This window comes from Bombus impatiens, unplaced genomic scaffold, assembly GCF_000188095.3.
Source record: "Bombus impatiens unplaced genomic scaffold, BIMP_2.2 scf_0203, whole genome shotgun sequence".
In the NCBI taxonomy this organism is placed as follows: Eukaryota; Metazoa; Arthropoda; class Insecta; order Hymenoptera; family Apidae; genus Bombus; species Bombus impatiens.
The window spans coordinates 1,558,772-1,575,463 of record NT_176622.1 but is presented as its reverse complement, the minus strand read 5'-3'; the positions used below and the strand labels follow the sequence as shown (position 1 = coordinate 1,575,463).

Genomic DNA, 16,692 nt, shown 5'->3' with positions numbered 1-16,692 from the left:
AAAATGAATATGAAATAAAATTATGTACACCTTGCTTTACAATGATTGAGTGAAAAGGCTCGAGACGAGCAAAATTTTTTTATCAACAGATCCAATAACATTAAATTCCTTCTTTGAGATTCAAAGTGCAGATATTTTTTATTCAGACTTTCGACAATGCTGTAATAGATCTGAATAATTAACTATATATATATATATATATATAATTATTAATATATATATATATATATATGTATATATATCATTCACATAATGTGAAGTGTTTGTAATTGTTAATTGTAATAATAATACTCTATGAATTTGATTGCAACTCTAAATTTCAATATGAGATTCCTTTAGCCAATATTACTTACATTGTATTGACATACATCAAAATTAACAATTTCGTACTTTATCACATACTTTCAATTTTACGAACTAACATCCTTTTAAGGGCCCATATCGATGGATTTAATCCGTGCACTGAGTAAACAAAAGTGTCGAAAAAATTAAAGAGTTTTTAAATGAGCTTGCTTACTTTAGTGATATAGTAAAAGTTCCCGAATATGTACACGAAGAAAATATATCCTTTTCATTTTCCTCTTTTCAAATTATTCCTAAAAATTCGTCCTTTATGCAATTCCTATTTCGATATAATCTTGAGACGTATTATAATATATAGACCTATGCTATCTACTAGGCCGTTGTTCTTCTATGAATGCAATTAGACGCTGACGAGTTTTTTTATTATTTTGACAAGCTGAAGAAACTATGCCAATTAAATGTTTCACAGAATATTCCTGCAAGATAAATAAAATACGTTAATAATAAATAAGAATATCATAGTTAGATAACATATAATCTTAAATACCTTGTGTTCCCTTATCCATTCTTCCAAACTATTTTCTGGAAGATAGTAAGCTTTAATATATAATTCAACATATTCTCTGTGAGGCATTGGCCTTAAAGAAGTCAATGTCTCAAACTTCGATTTCAATTGCGTAAAATCGAGTTGCATTAGTGCTCTGCCACCGTTCGAACATTTTTTAGCATTAGAAAATCTGTAATAGAGAATAGATATAAGTAAATAAGATAAAAAGATTGTAAGTAAAAAAGTAACATACCCCTCTACTAATGTATGAGTTATTAGATGTGCCACATTTTCCCAGACAGCGTTATATACATCGTCCGCTAAAGGAAGACAACTTCCGATGTTTTTCAATCTTTCATTTAATATATATATTTCCTACAAAAGAAAAAATTTCTTAAGTGCAAGTGCCAGTGCAAGCGAAGTTAAAATTTATATTTGTGCTTAAAATAAATACCTGAAGTAATGCATCAATATACCCACTATGTTGAGACATAACGTCAGTCACCTCCCAATTAACTTTATTCATTAAATTTAAAATATTTGAAACATCAAATGCTCGAGATGCAACCGCCATATATACCGGTTTCCTTAAATCCGTGCTCGATGCTATTGTTTGCATATAAAATTGGTGAAGGAAACCACGTTGTGGGCTAGCACCAATAAGATGTTCCAAGTATGGCTTCAAACTTTCGTATTGACGACCCAAAAATATTAGAGATTCCACTCCTACGACACGTTCAGTCAAACCGTGAAGCTTTTCCGGTTGCGATAAATTTACAATGGAAGAGAGCTGTGGCTGTCGTACTTTATCGGAATTTAATTTAATGTTATCTTCCGTATCATTTTCACAAATGATTAAATTCTCCTTAATTCTTGCTAGAGATAGTTTCAATTTTGGACTATATAAAGAATCACTATTTATTTGCTGTGGGAAAGAATATTATTTCTTAGCACTAAGTTAATATCTTAATAGAAAAGTAACTAATAAACAAGACTTACCAAATCTGAAGTAAAGAATAAATGTACAGTATAAAAACATAACTCGTAAAACTGTATCATACTTTGTATAACCGTAACTGCGATTGATCGTAATAATCTAGACATTTGCAAATACTTTCCACAAATGCGCAATATACTTAGTGTTGTGTTTGTAACCATGGGCCCTGATTGTTTTAGTTTACACTTTTTTTTATTTGTTTTAACATGATCTGAATCATCAACGTATTCGTGTTTTAATTCATCAGGGATATCATCGTCCGATTCATCCGAAAAATATTCTGGAGGATTATCCTGTTTAATACAGATTATTTTGTATATTATATTGCCAATTAGTATAAGGACAATAAAATATTCCTAAATCAAATATCGTACTTCATTACTTATCAAAATATCTTCGTCCATGGTATCATCTAGACCTATAGAGAATGGCGATGACCCCCCTTCTAAATATTTCTGAATCCACTCTATACTTATAGGATTATCATTTTCACCAATATTAGAGTTATCAAAATTGTTCCATACTTTACAACTGTTTAGCGATGGTTTTAAACTCTTAAATTCCTGTAACTGAGTTGCCACAAAATTCGATTTCACGGGGCACAATTCCCACCCATCGTTTTCTAAAAATATCCTGAGTTCATCTAGTCTCGATGCATGATAATGAGAAAAATATGACAATGATTGCTTCCTTATAGATTCTTGCAGATTTTCTGACTTAAAACCACATAACTCCTCCCCAATTTCCATTAATCTGTAATTATTTTTTGTTAATACAGTATACGTAAATTAATACGTAAAACCACTGTTAAGCATTTACCTGTTAACTATACCTAAAACTTGAACAAATTGCTCAAATTTAATGTAAGTTAAATCAGCGTTCATTAAAAATATCGAAATCTTCATTTCAACGTCGTGCCATATACGAATCATACTGTTTTCTAATTTATGCTTCACATATTGTTTGCTAAAAGTCTCTTCTAAATCTTTTACATCAGCTTTAAGTTTAACTTTATTTTCTTGTGTGTTATGCCAATTTACTACCAAATAATAAGAGCTTAATATTGTCCACAATGATTTACATAATTCTGTTAGACAAATAATGCAACTTTCCCGGGGCACTGATTGACAAAGTTGTTTATATTGTCTCTTTGTATCTCCGCCCGCATACGAATGAACAGCTGCAAAAGCAGTATTGTGAATTGCAGCAGTAAAATGCATATGCAACTGATCCATCGCAGATTGAGTTTTTCCTAATAGAGTATAAGCTTCTTGAATAGACGTATATATTGTTACATCGAATTGCGTGCACATCTTTGATAGTGTAACATCCAAGGCTTCCTCTGCTTGTTCTAAAATATCCTGTAATTTTCCATTTAAAGCAGCAATACAATGGAAATGTTTATATGTCTGTGCAGCACTTTGACATTCTAAAAGTAACGAGATTGCTCTGGGATAATTTTTTTCATTTAATAACTCCTGTAATCTATCTCCTGTACGTTGCTACAAAGTATTATAATAATTAATCCATTATTGCTTCATCAAGTAAATAAATATAAGTCAAATGAGCTTACCAATGTCTTGATAGTATTTAAATTATTCAATAATTCTTCTATGATCTGCCTTTTTTGATAATTTGCTAATATTCCTAAACTAGCTGTAGTAAATTGCCTTTCAGCTAATTTTAAATCTGCTCTTCCCATTCTGCAAATTTCTAACACATCCTGTAATTGTTCTTGTATCAGTAAAATTTTTTCAAACTCTTTGTTACAAGCATTCTGCTTTTGTAATATAAGTTGTAGAACTTTCTTAGAAACAACTTGATGTTGCTGTTTCAGTTTCTTGTAACATTTTTCAATTTCTTTAGATTGCAACACCTTTGGTAACTTCTCCAATTCGTGTCTACAAGGATCAAAATTATGGTCTGTATTAAAATAAATCTCTTCTATAGATTCTAATATGTCTTGATCAGGGATAGGTTCACTTTCTGTTGATTGGTCAGCTTCTGATTGTATATCATCTGATTTCTGAGATTCTGATGGATTAAGTAGATCTGGATGTAAACCCATTAATGGAATTTTGGTTGTATTCTGAATAACAATAGAAAAAACAAATACACTGTATCAGTTTACCCTAGAACAGTTTTTCTCTTAAAAGTTAACAAAGTATTTCATTTGAAAGTTTATAAAGATACAAATGTAGTACAACATAACCTAAAGCATAACTCGAATAGAGGAAAAGTTGTATTTACAATTACATTGCAATACAAGATATTTAAACGTAAAATTTTAATACAAATTTATTTACCTGCTTGTTAATAAGATCGAAAAATTTACATTTTAAGTCCTCCATACTATAAATTTCTTCAAAATTCAGTAAAATACATTTTCATCTATTTACTCGATATCTTGCTGTTTCTATCCATTCAATTGGTATAGTAATTAATATTCGCATTTCTCCGTAATTACTTAATTAACCCCATCTTGTAAGTATATCAGATCTATTGCGTATACATGCTTACACATTACGTATACTTGAATCACATATGTATATCAATATCTTTTCAGGTTATGTTCGGTATGAAGTTTCCGCGCGAATTATAGGTATTATCAACAATAGATTTTTAAATATTGCAATTTCAAACAATACTAATTCTTTCCTTCAATTTGTGGTCCTTCTTTATTCCCAAACATAATAATAGCAGATATATAACTAATATTATTGTTACATGAAAAAAATGAAACAATAAAGAAAGCGATTAATAATACTAATTTATTATGTGGAGAAACTCTAAATTGTTATACGAGTTATTTAAAAGTAATATATGTATGTATTTGTAATTTACATAGTAAACAAAAAGGTTAACTTTATTTAAATATTTCAGTGAAAGATCTGATACAATTTTAGGATATTTTCTTGGAAGTAAAAAGATCTTTCATAATCAAGATTTAATACTTGTAGACTACGGAGGCTACGTTATAGTTGACCTCTTCTACTGAGGGAGATACGTAGCTCCAGTTAAGAACCACGTTAAAACAGCCATTCTCAATAAACCATATTTTATTTTTCAAATTTCTTTTACGACCATAATTTATAACTTTTTTCTTCGCAAATATAATCATTATGCACAATGTGTTTCACTTTATAACTGGAAGATACTTTGTATTACATATTTGTATTACATAAATTATTACATATAATCTGATATAATCTTTTAAATAATAAAAGTATATAATAATTTGCCCTTTAACAAGTCATGTTTGATATTGTATATATATATATATATATATGTATGATATATATATATATATATATCATACATCATACATATGCATAATAATCATACAGATACATTACATATTACACTATAGCAGGCTGAACAGTGATTTACTGTTTCACTAGTTCTTACAATCTTAATTTTGTGAAAGCCTTTGTCCTTTAAATACGCCAGAATTTTATATCTATACATAATTTATATGAATAATACAAGTAAAATTTATTTAATCCATTCAAGATACGAAACAAATAATAATTAGAACTGTATTAAATTCTTTTCGTATCCCTTCTTAAATTTTCATATATGTATCTTTAATTCTACAACACGACATAGAAACTCTTAGCAAATTTCGAAGCTACGTTTGCTACTATTACGCACATAAGCGATTCGTGAAGTAAAGGAGAAACGTAGGTATCAGGGTAGGAAGATTGGTTCATGGACGACGAAATTTCCAGGAGTTGTTATGGGTTGTGTGTTAATTCCATTAAACGGTATTATATTCCTAAAAATTCCATGAACGTTTATATACCCCGGTTCCCAAGGGTGGCAGTAGTGGTAGCCATGCTATTCTGCTGGCGTAAACGCAACGTTATAACGACGATAAACAAAAGTTACGTACGGGTACAAGGGAGTTGAAATCGATGCGACGTGGTAGAAAAGGGTCGCGTAGGTGTTCCAGGGTAGAACATTCGATCTCGCTGATTTCGATTGGCCGCGGCTAGCGAGACCTGTTGTGTGATTGGTCAAACGTCTTCCTGCGTACTCCCCACTACCTAGCTTGAGATTGTTAAGGGTAGCGGGGTGAGGGGGTATAATATGTAGTTGGTATGAGATATATGGTATATGGTATATACGCAGGTGTGTTCACAGTGCTTGTGCACCCCGCGTCACGCGCCAGCCACTCGGTGTCGAAAAGAGACGGTGGGTGGCTGTGAAAATTAGAAAAAGTCAAAAGAGAGGAAGAAAGAGTGAAGCGGAATAAAGTATCCTTCTTTGCGTACGTGTATCTGTTCCATTTGAAGGGGTCAGTGTTTCGACAACGATCGTTACTTTGATTACAGCATATCGTACGGTATCTCACAGCTGGAGAAAGAAGCGAAGAAGTCTGACTTGTTCTCTTGTTAATAAAGGGTAGTTCATCTGTGTTCCTGTACTCAGGGTTATAACAAAAAGGGAAGGTCGCGAAGTGAAACACGTTCGTCTCTTGAGAGTATAGTCTAACCGTCTGTCTGCTGAGAATGGTTCAGAGGTTCTGCACTAGCGTGGCTGCGCTTAGCCTCGCCCTGAGTGTTTGCGTTATTTTCCCTCGTGCTATCATGGCGATCGACTTAAGTCGATTTTATGGTCACTTCAATACCAAACGTACAGGTAAGCGAATAATCGTGGCCGTTTTTCAAGTTTCCCAATAATCGTGGACATATGCAACCTTGATTTTCTTAGTCAACACATTTTCTTAGAGTTACACCTTTGTTTAGTCCATAGAATTCGTAGTAGTCGATAACTAGCTGTATAGTTTATTTTACGTGTTGTTTGCTTTATATAACTAGTTTTACACATTTATGTATATAGAAAGATAGGTGTTATGGATCCATGTTTTCAAACACGACCGTAAAGAATTTTCGTTACCGGTTGCAACTGTCATATCTCGAATCGGATCATATAGTATCGCGTAACGAGAAGTGAAAATGAGATATGTATGTTAAAAAATTAAAAAGAGAAGATTTTGGAAGAATTCCGTTTATCCGAGCATATCAAACTATAGAACAGTTCCTATGATGTTCCTTTCATCTGTCGTTATGTAGTTCCTATAATAGATCTAATATTTAAAAAAACCGAAGTTGAGCTTCATTGAGTTGCCTCTGTATCATATTCAATTGTTCTTTCCATAATCTAGTTTCGACACAAACACATAAGTGCATATGTATGTTCATTACAAGATATTCTCAACCATAGCAACTACAAATTAACTTGTTCGTATACACGAAATACGGATAAGCAGAATTCTAACCATTTCTTCGTTCTTGTATAATAGTTAGAACGATTCACGAACGTACATATAAAATAGATATCGATAGTGATCCATTTTCTTTGTAAAGTAATATCTACCATTTACCCAAACTCTGCAATACATACCGTGTACATTTTAATCTTGATACGACGGTCCATTGTGTCGATGGATAACAACATTGAAGTGGCAATTTGAATCCACGTGGTACATTAAGCGCATCACGATTCATCTTCGTGACACGGCCTCTGTCCGTGGTTTATTCAACGCAACGTGGTAATCGACGCCAGCAATAAGCGTTACTTTATCAATGGCAAATTCCTTTGAGCAATAAACAGCGTGAAGTTCCTCGTAGTTAACAACTTGTTGCGAACTCGAATTACGTCGTTTCTGCAACTTACAGTGGCTGCGAAAAGTATGTACATACACATTTGCACGTACCCTTATTTTCCAATAAAGCGATTTTTTATCAATTTTTGCTGCGATCCTTAAATTTTCATATTTCAATCTTATTCATATTTCAGCAAACAGAAAGGAATTCTAATATCCTAAAAAAATGTTAACGCTAGAAATCATGCATACCAATAAGAATTTTTTCATATTTGGTTTAAATTTGGCATATCTTTTAACGTTAGAAAAATGCAATTTGCACGAAAATGAGAGGAAGAACGTAAAAGAATTAGATCAATTTTAACTTTGCTACGTTCCTTCAATCATTTTCCCATTTGCATGGTTTCTTTGTATCGTTAAAAAATTTTGTAATTTCAGTAAAGAATATTTCAAAAATATATACAGCTAATATACGTAATTTATTATTTTAATTTTACACTAACGTTTCTCTTGGAACGTTAGAAGACTTTCTGTTTGGATGTAAAGATTCGAAAATTGTAGCAGGGTTAAATAATACATGTTATATTGCTCGGTCAATATCAGCCGCCCTGGCAACCACCAATTATTGGTGACTATGTATTCTAATTTGGGCATTGCCACTTACAAAGTTAATGCACACGCGCACACTGCAATCATATACGCGCGTGCTCTTGTATATGATCATATGTATGTATATGTGATATTCAACACGAATCGCACGCGACATGGAACAGGCATGTACAGTTTCTCACAAAAGTATTGGAACACTTGTAAACATATTTTATGAATATATTACGTATCTTGTATTTTCTATATATATTTCTAGATTTATTAAAATTTTACTAATATAATTGTGATCGTCGTATCTCATTACAGTACTAATGAAATTTCAAAATATTTTATAATATATAATATATACGTAAACATTTTCTATGGTAATTGTCCCAATACTTTTGTGAACTATTGTATTTGATGGACGCTTACGTACATGCTATAAATTCCATATATATTATACTATACAACTTGTGTATCTTATGTACGTATATTACATATTTTACAAAATAAAAGTTTTATGATAGCAGGTATAAAATAGTTATAAAAATAAAAAAAATCATTATTCTTATTATTATTATTTTAGTGATAATTCAATGTTACAGGAGATGCTTGCCGTCCCTACGAGCCATTCAAGTGTCCAGGAGAGGGTATATGTATCTCGATTCAGTATCTCTGTGACGGAGCTCCCGACTGTCAAGATGGATACGACGAAGATTCACGTTTATGCACAGCTGGTAAAATTTCCTGTCCCTTAATTGATTCTATTACCGTCTATACTGTAACAACATTTTCATCTTGTATTCATTTACACATATTTCTTTGTTTCCTATTTAAACATTATTTTATTTCTCTGTCTTCTTTCTTTCTCTTTCTCCATTTTCTTTTAGTGTTAACAGATAGAATGTTGCTAATTTCCCGTTAAAGAAAAGATTATAACTTCTATTAAACAGAGGAGACTAATTCAGGGAACTCGTCTCACACAACAATGAAATAGGAACAAGGTTACGAGGAAGTTTCCATGTGGCAGAAACGTATCGAGCTTCGGGTGTATCAGACGTCTGATTTATATTCGTCCCTAACTACTGTCCGGCTACCTATCTATTAGCAGACTATATGATCACTAGATCGAACCTATTATCTTTCGAGTTCTAACATCGATTCTCTGTTCCCTAGCTATAAAGTTGTACGAATAGGAAATGATTACTGTGATATATAGATATAGATGTAAATTTGTATAATTTGTATAGAGTTGTATATGTAGTTGAAGAAAGAACCAGGATCAATGTTAACAAATGTTACGTATATTCATGCAATGTTCGGGTAAAACGTTTTGTTGCTTGTTTTAGCAAAAAGACCACCGGTAGAGGAGACTGCTAGTTTCCTGCAGTCGTTGTTGGCAAGTCACGGTCCAAATTATCTCGAGAAATTGTTTGGGACCAAGGCACGGGATACGCTAAAGCCTCTTGGTGGCGTGAATGCAGTTGCTATAGCGCTTTCTGGTAATTACTATAATTCTCATAAAGATAAATCGATCTAAAATAAATTTGGAGCATTAAATTTGAAAAAAGATAAATTCTAATTCGTAGAATCTCAGACGATCGAAGATTTTGGTGCAGCCTTGCATCTAATGCGCTCCGATTTGGAACACTTGCGCTCTGTGTTTATGGCGGTGGAGAATGGCGATTTAGGCATGTTGAAATCGATCGGTATCAAGGACTCAGAGCTGGGGGACGTGAAGTTTTTCCTGGAAAAGCTCGTCAAAACCGGTTTTCTCGACTGAATTGGCATTTTCTTGGAACGTCACGGCGGAGGCGCTATAACATTGGCTGTATCGTATTACAATCGCACTATCCTATCGCTTTGAAAGATTCTTTGGCAAGTCTCCTTTGCGAAATGATCGCCGCCTACGTCTTTCCTCCTTTTTCCCATCCCTTTTCTTCTCCTCTTCCTCCATTTCAAGTTTCCTTGTCGCTTTCTTTCGGTGTCATCTTATTCCTCTCTTTACTTTTCAAAAAACACGTCGAGTGAGCACCGAGATAAGTGGGGAAGATATCTATCGTTACCGAGAGGCATGGGAGTACTGAATGTTTAAACTTTCCTTAAATGTCAAGGGTCGATGTTTGTATATCTGTGCACCTTTATCGATGCGACGTCACTCATTTTCGCGCTGCAATGGGCACGCGTTTTACTCCAATAAACGTTCTACTTTTTACACATATTTCGTAGAATTAAAAACGAGAAAGATGAATTGAAGAAACGATGGCAATGTTTGACGGTGAATAGGATGGTCGCGTATGGAGGCGATACGAGAGCTTTGTGATTACCAAACCCATTAATTATACATATTTTACTGGAACATTCTATTCGACGTCGTGTAATCTACGATCGATACTAATTAATTGTCGCTTTGTTTCCGTGACTAACGTGACGTCGTCGACATGCAATCGTCATTCGAGGCACGAAGAATCATATGAGAACGAAGAGAGGAAACATTTAGATATTTCGTTTATAAATTAGTTTATTCCGTTTTAACGATATGTATGTAATATTCTAATTACTAATTAACGATTTCAGAAAGATCCAAACTAGGAACGCGTTTTAAGATTTACTTTTGCTTTTGTAATTTCGTGCCTGGCGCAGCATACAAGAAACGAATAATTAATGGAATTTGATTTTACTACATTGTCAGACTCCCATTCTACTCGTATTTTATTACATTACCGAAGCTGTGCTTTGGTGGCTAATATTCGTGATATTGGAGATAGCGACGTACATAAACTCATGCATGATGCGAGACCTGTCTAGCAGCTGGAACACTGCATGTGTTTTTCGCTACAGAAATTTTTGTGTACAACACACACACACACACAAACATACACACACACACACACACACACACACACACACACGTTATCTATCGCATTTCTACATGCTTATAAAACCGGATAATTACTGCTGGTACAGTACCACGTATAAAGGTCCTTCTACGGATTTCAGTTTCTCGTCGTATCGAGGTTCAGATGTTTCTAGATTTTGCACCAATATCTCGCCGGCTAACATTTAGATTAATTAATATTTCACAGAACGTTACAAGATATACTATTACCCACAGATAAATAAGTGAGGGACAATCAGAAAAATCTCAAATAATACCTCTTCCATTATATACTCGAGAGAAGTTGCTTTGATACTTGAAGTACAAGGGAACGATTAGAACATGATTAAGAATCTGTAAGTATCTCTTTCTATAGAGTATAATAGTTACCGTTGGTTTTACTTGAATGAAATGCTTGTATACGATTAACCCTCGTCGATACGGACCGAACGGAAATACGTAGACAAGCCTGATTCGCATCTAAAGGTATTTTGTTAAACCGCTCAGTATGATTTAATCGTGTATCTTGTAATATTGTAAAACACACGCGTTTTCACATGCTCACATTGCTCTGGTGTAATATGTAATACGGGAAGATCGATGCAAAAACCTCCAACAATCAGAAGGACTTTGAATCGATTTTTCTACTTACATGCGATCTTTATCGACTGTTTCTGTTAGAATGCTACTGCGACACAAGATATAAATTCTGACTTCGTTCAGAGAAAAATCAATGCGAAATGACAAACAAGATTATCTCGATTAATTACGTTTCTGTTAATTTAATTTATGAGTCACGTTATAGAGGAATATAAATTTCTTGCTACTCGAACGATCGATCTTTAGTACAGTATAAATATACGAATGATTTATATCAAAGAATACATACAATTATACATACATGTACATGTACACACCTATACACGTATATGTATATAAAAATCTACATATACATATATTATATCTATTTTAAACATGAGAAGCGAAGCAGGTACAAACCGAGCATCGTATCGCGTTCCTTCAGGGTATAACGCGTCCTTTACTTAAGAATATGAATATGAGGACGATGATGATGACGATGATGACGAAACAAGTATACAATGCTCTGATGTATTAATATTTTCATTACGGTAACGCAACACAACATATCAATATAGATACATATCAGTAATGTAATTTGGAGATGAATGCCGAATTCTCTCTGAAAGCTAGTTCTCTATTTTAGTCTTTTTAGAATTTGAGAAAGAATAGGTTGCGAGTTTTAACGATAAAGTTCCCTTGTGAAATTTCGAAACTATAAATACATATCAAATACGGAGAACGATTAAACGTGGCTTCACTCTGGAGAGACTTCGGTATAATGATGAAATGCATCTCTATCTATTAAGCGTAATATCTTCTAGTCAACCAATGATATATCATCTAATTAATAATAAATAAGTCTATATATATAATTACATATCAACAGAGGAGTCACTTTTATCAGATAGTAGATATATATTATTTTGATATATAAAAGAAAAGCGAAGAAAAAATGATGAAAAGAGAGATGTGTAACATTCCCTCTAGATATCAATTACGGTCCAAAGTAGGGCCTGGACCGAAGACAAAATTCCGAGGGAAGTTTGTGTAAGCTTTAGGTATCGAGACATTTTTTAAAGGATCAAGGCGTTTCGAATCTCCGCTTCGTGAACGCCTTGATCCTTTCTAAATCCTCTCCTCTCCTCCTTTCCCTTTATTCTCAATTTTGACGTGTTATATTTAAGATAAGACCGTTCATCTCCGGTGGTAATTGAAATTAATAAATTCAACACGTACAATGCGCGGCGCGGTATATTTCCATCGCTTTCAAGCGACGGGCTCTAAAATGCTTGTACATGCCACGTCTTCTCTCTATTCTTTACAGCGAATAATCATCAATTTGCTTCTTCCATATGATTTAAACCAAAGACAATCCATCACGTTTCATCTGTGTTTCGTTAATAATGTATTTTAAGTACTAGATATACATATATATATATTTGTCATTATATTATTCTATGATATTTTTATTAATCAGTATAGTACAGTTTTACTAATAGTAGTTTAATTGAATGTAGGATTTATTTTAATAAAGCATATTAGACAAATTGTAAACCATTGTAACAGAACATATCTACATAATCCGTCCATAATATTCAATTAAAAGGATTACCATATAAAATGAAAAAAGGGATGTTGCATTTTTAATTAGTAGCAGAGAATATTTAAAAATGAAAAAAAAAGAATATTTTTTTTAATGGAGTTTTTGTTCGCAGAATATGTAACGTAGCGTGAACAAGCATTATCGGATGTTTCTGCCAGTCGATGAGGTGTACAGCGCATACACGTATACATATAATAACACTTTGACCATCTTAGTTATCGAGGTTTAAAGAATGTGATAATGTAATAAAAAAAAAATCACACGCCTTTGTATCTATGTTACTTTCGACTTCTGATTGTTCTACTGCCAAAGCATTCTTATTATACGGCAACTGCGACGTACCATACACTTGTAAGCGATCTTGCTTCTTAAAGTTTTGTACTTCTATTAATTAAAACAGAATACAATGTTCTTGGAAATAAGTTCAGCGCGCGAACATCATTAAATAAAGTAAACGTTTCTTCAGTTTTATTTCACGAAATTGAAATTGTACCTGACCACATATATATATATATATATACATATATATATATATATCTTTCGTAATTATTGTAACCATTAAATTAATTCTATTTCTGCTTTCATAAAAACTTCTTCTTTTTTCTACTGAATGAACATCGAAATCAAAATTGGTCCAAGGAACTTTTTTTGAGAAAGAGGATGCATTCGGAGAATCAGAATTTCATGGAATTGTGCAATAGCAATATTTTTCCCAACTATTAAGACACTCTTAGAAAATTACCTATTACGTAATAAATAAAGCAACAAAATATCTTAGATTTAATTTCTTTGATGGAATATTTTATTTGAATAATAAGTCTACATAATAAAAATTAGATATAAAAATAATATTAACAGTATTAGTACAATGCATGTTTTGAATTATATATTTCAATTTAATTTTCATAAAATACATAGATTTATTGCAACTGGTATTTATATCTAAGCATAAAATTTATATGATATATGGAAAGATAAGCTTATTATTTTATTTACAGTCCAGTTGGCTCGATTAACTGATATTTGTTAGTATTACCCCCAAAATTTTTTAATTCCTCGACTAGGTCTTGTGGGTCTATTTTTCGGGAAACTATTAATGTTCGTTCATTTTTGGGACCATAACTATGCGACCTTAAACCGAGTTGTCTTGCAATCCTATAAAGAAATTGGAACGCATACTTAATATTTTTAATCCAACTGATTATTTCGAAAAATTGCATTAACGCACTTACTGATGGATTATTGCTCTTTCGTCACTTGTAAAATCGACAGAAAATACTAAATCATTTCTCATGTCACCTGAAAGGTACTTTCTCATGATGTCTTTACATTTATTTCTTAAATCTTTTGCAGAGCAAGAATTTTGCTTTAATCCGAGACCTTTCCTACTCATTTGCTGTTGAATCCTTAGATATAAAAGTACCATTTCTAAAATGTTTTACAAAACAAAATGAAGATTATACTTACATAACAGGTTCTACTATTCCCTGTTGTGATTTACCAAGACCACCACCAGTCCAACCCATTAATTTCATTAATTTTCTTCCAATATTGTCATCAGAGATAGCGTCATCTTTTAATGTAGTCATTGTCGTTGCAGTTACATTAGCATTCCTATTTATATTGTGTTTAATCTAAACATTAAAATAAAGCTTTGGTAGCAGCTCAATATATATGAAAATAAAAACAAATCTTTTTTATAAACCTTGATCGTATAATAATACTTCTGTAGTTCATGTAATCCAGAAATGGATGCTTCTTTCTTCGCTGACTTTTGGTTAGAACTACAACCTTCCGCTAACAGTTTCGAATTTATAAAAATATTACATTTACTATAAAAGAAAAAGAAAGAAATAGAAAGATAATCCTGAGGAACGAGGAAAATGAAAGGAATGGAAAAGATACATATATGTATACTGTATACATACTAAGAGTCCTTAATTTTATCAAATTTCCATTCTAAATTTCCACCTGACACACTGACTGCATTAGTAAGTATATTTTGTGGTATATCTCCAACCCTTTCTATTATAACAATATCGCCAAATGGAGCCTCCTCCAATCTCCTTCGTTTCACAGGTACTTTATTAGATGATAAATTATGTGATAACTTTGTGTTTTGTAATTGTGCTGATGTTTTGGTTGTATTAGAAGACGCTGTTGAAGCAATTCTTCCTAAAAAATTATTCTTTAAGAAATGCACTTAAGGGACAGGTTTTCTTACACTTCTTTCATACTCAGCACATGGTAGAACTCACAGCTCTTAGATATACCTTTAACCTTTGAACTAGCAGCATCCGAAGCTTCCACAACTTTTCTTTGCAGTTTAATTTTTCGTTTTTCTCTATATTCACCAACAATATCTTGAGCTAACTCTGCAATTAATTGCATCGTCTCTTTAGGATATCTAAAAATAAATGTTATTTAAATATATGTAAAACGACTCATAAAAATATTTGAGCTAACGATTGGCAGCTAATAACTGCACCCACAGTAATTACGTTTTGTTTATGTCTATTGCTTTATCTCATTGAACAGGTTATACAATATATTTATTGTGAACATATATTGATAAAAAAATAGTATGCAGTACGAATAGCCATCTTAGATATATCTAAATAGATCCCATTAAATACTGTGACTTATTAATACAATAAATAATTGCTTATTTAAATACTTGTACAATTTTTGCAAAATTCATACTTGTATCTTGTAGCATCTATGCATATTTCCAGATTTGTTTGAAATTTTATCAACATAATCATGATACTCGAGTCTCATTTACAGTGTTAATGAAGTTTGGAAATGTTTCATATAACATTTATAAAAGACTAGTATGGGTTTGAATACTTTTGTGAGTTACAATATACAAACATATAATAAAACAAACTGCAAATTAATAAGACATAGATATCACATTTTAGATTAAACACTACCTGCAACCAAGCAATTCCACGTTTGTAAATACTTGAGCTAAACACACAAGTTCATCTTCTGGAAATTTATCCTTATGAGCTAAAAGAAATTTGCGTCTAAGTTCCCAATGTTCGTCACATTCATGTTCTGTCTTATATCGTTCTACGTCCCAATCATCCTCGCCGCTCATTTTCATCACAATATCACACGTTTTATATGACAAATTACAAATTTATACATAAACACACTGGATGTGTAACATTTGTTACAAGTTGCACAAAACTTTCATGTAGATGTCTTATTAAAAGTATTTCAAACGCTTTTGTCTGACTTACGTGAAATACGTTACAAGAAAGAAATATAATTAAAAATTTCAATATTAAGAAATAATGTATTATCGCAAAATGGCTTACATAGCAATAACACCATGGACAAAATGTAACATAGATTTGAGATCTTAGGAAAGCTTAGAACTTAAGAAATTAATTAAGATTAGCGATGGAAAGATGGAACTAATCTCTTTATGAGGAAAATAAAAAACAAATTTTTCGGTCTGTAAAGCAAATTCTTGAACTATTCAGGAATTAAATTGAGCCTTTAACTCTCAAAAATATTTCATGTATAATATCATTCCGATTTTCTACGTATTGGTATTAGTTTATTT

The 16,692-nt window shown here is 32.3% G+C and overlaps 3 protein-coding genes across 5 annotated transcripts; 1 reads left to right on the top strand and 2 right to left on the bottom strand.

The window, feature by feature from the left end:
• Positions 1 to 449: 449 nt before the first annotated feature.
• LOC100747722 (syndetin) lies at positions 450 to 7,316 on the bottom strand. 2 transcript variants are annotated; one of them, XM_012383045.3, is made up of 9 exons: positions 7,257 to 7,316; positions 3,421 to 3,936; positions 2,667 to 3,349; positions 2,222 to 2,600; positions 1,850 to 2,140; positions 1,305 to 1,775; positions 1,104 to 1,225; positions 851 to 1,040; positions 450 to 779 (listed from the first exon to the last, which is right to left on the bottom strand). In XM_012383045.3, exons 1-9 carry the CDS (start codon positions 7,308 to 7,310, stop codon positions 669 to 671), a joined length of 2,817 nt encoding a protein of 938 aa, XP_012238468.1. In that variant the 5' UTR covers positions 7,311 to 7,316; the 3' UTR covers positions 450 to 668. The 2 variants fall into 2 exon arrangements, with proteins under 2 accessions (XP_012238468.1, XP_012238469.1); XM_012383046.3 differs by lacking the exon at positions 7,257 to 7,316 and adding an exon at positions 4,154 to 4,566.
• LOC100747599 (prohormone-4) lies at positions 5,963 to 13,583 on the top strand. 2 transcript variants are annotated; one of them, XM_012383057.3, is made up of 5 exons: positions 5,963 to 6,120; positions 6,185 to 6,491; positions 8,655 to 8,786; positions 9,399 to 9,551; positions 9,639 to 13,583. In XM_012383057.3, the coding sequence occupies exons 2-5, from the start codon at positions 6,362 to 6,364 to the stop codon at positions 9,830 to 9,832; spliced, it is 609 nt and encodes a 202-aa protein (XP_012238480.1). In that variant the 5' UTR covers positions 5,963 to 6,120; positions 6,185 to 6,361; the 3' UTR covers positions 9,833 to 13,583. The 2 variants fall into 2 exon arrangements, with proteins under 2 accessions (XP_012238480.1, XP_033175550.1); XM_033319659.1 differs by having other exon boundaries at positions 5,966 to 6,147; positions 6,252 to 6,491.
• A 396-nt stretch (positions 13,584 to 13,979) lies between these two features.
• On the bottom strand, positions 13,980 to 16,480 carry LOC100747403 (NF-kappa-B-repressing factor). Its single transcript, XM_003487827.3, has 7 exons — positions 16,049 to 16,480; positions 15,386 to 15,519; positions 15,041 to 15,287; positions 14,818 to 14,944; positions 14,580 to 14,746; positions 14,345 to 14,518; positions 13,980 to 14,267 (listed from the first exon to the last, which is right to left on the bottom strand). The coding sequence occupies exons 1-7, from the start codon at positions 16,222 to 16,224 to the stop codon at positions 14,105 to 14,107; spliced, it is 1,188 nt and encodes a 395-aa protein (XP_003487875.1). The 5' UTR covers positions 16,225 to 16,480; the 3' UTR covers positions 13,980 to 14,104.
• Positions 16,481 to 16,692: the final 212 nt, after the last annotated feature.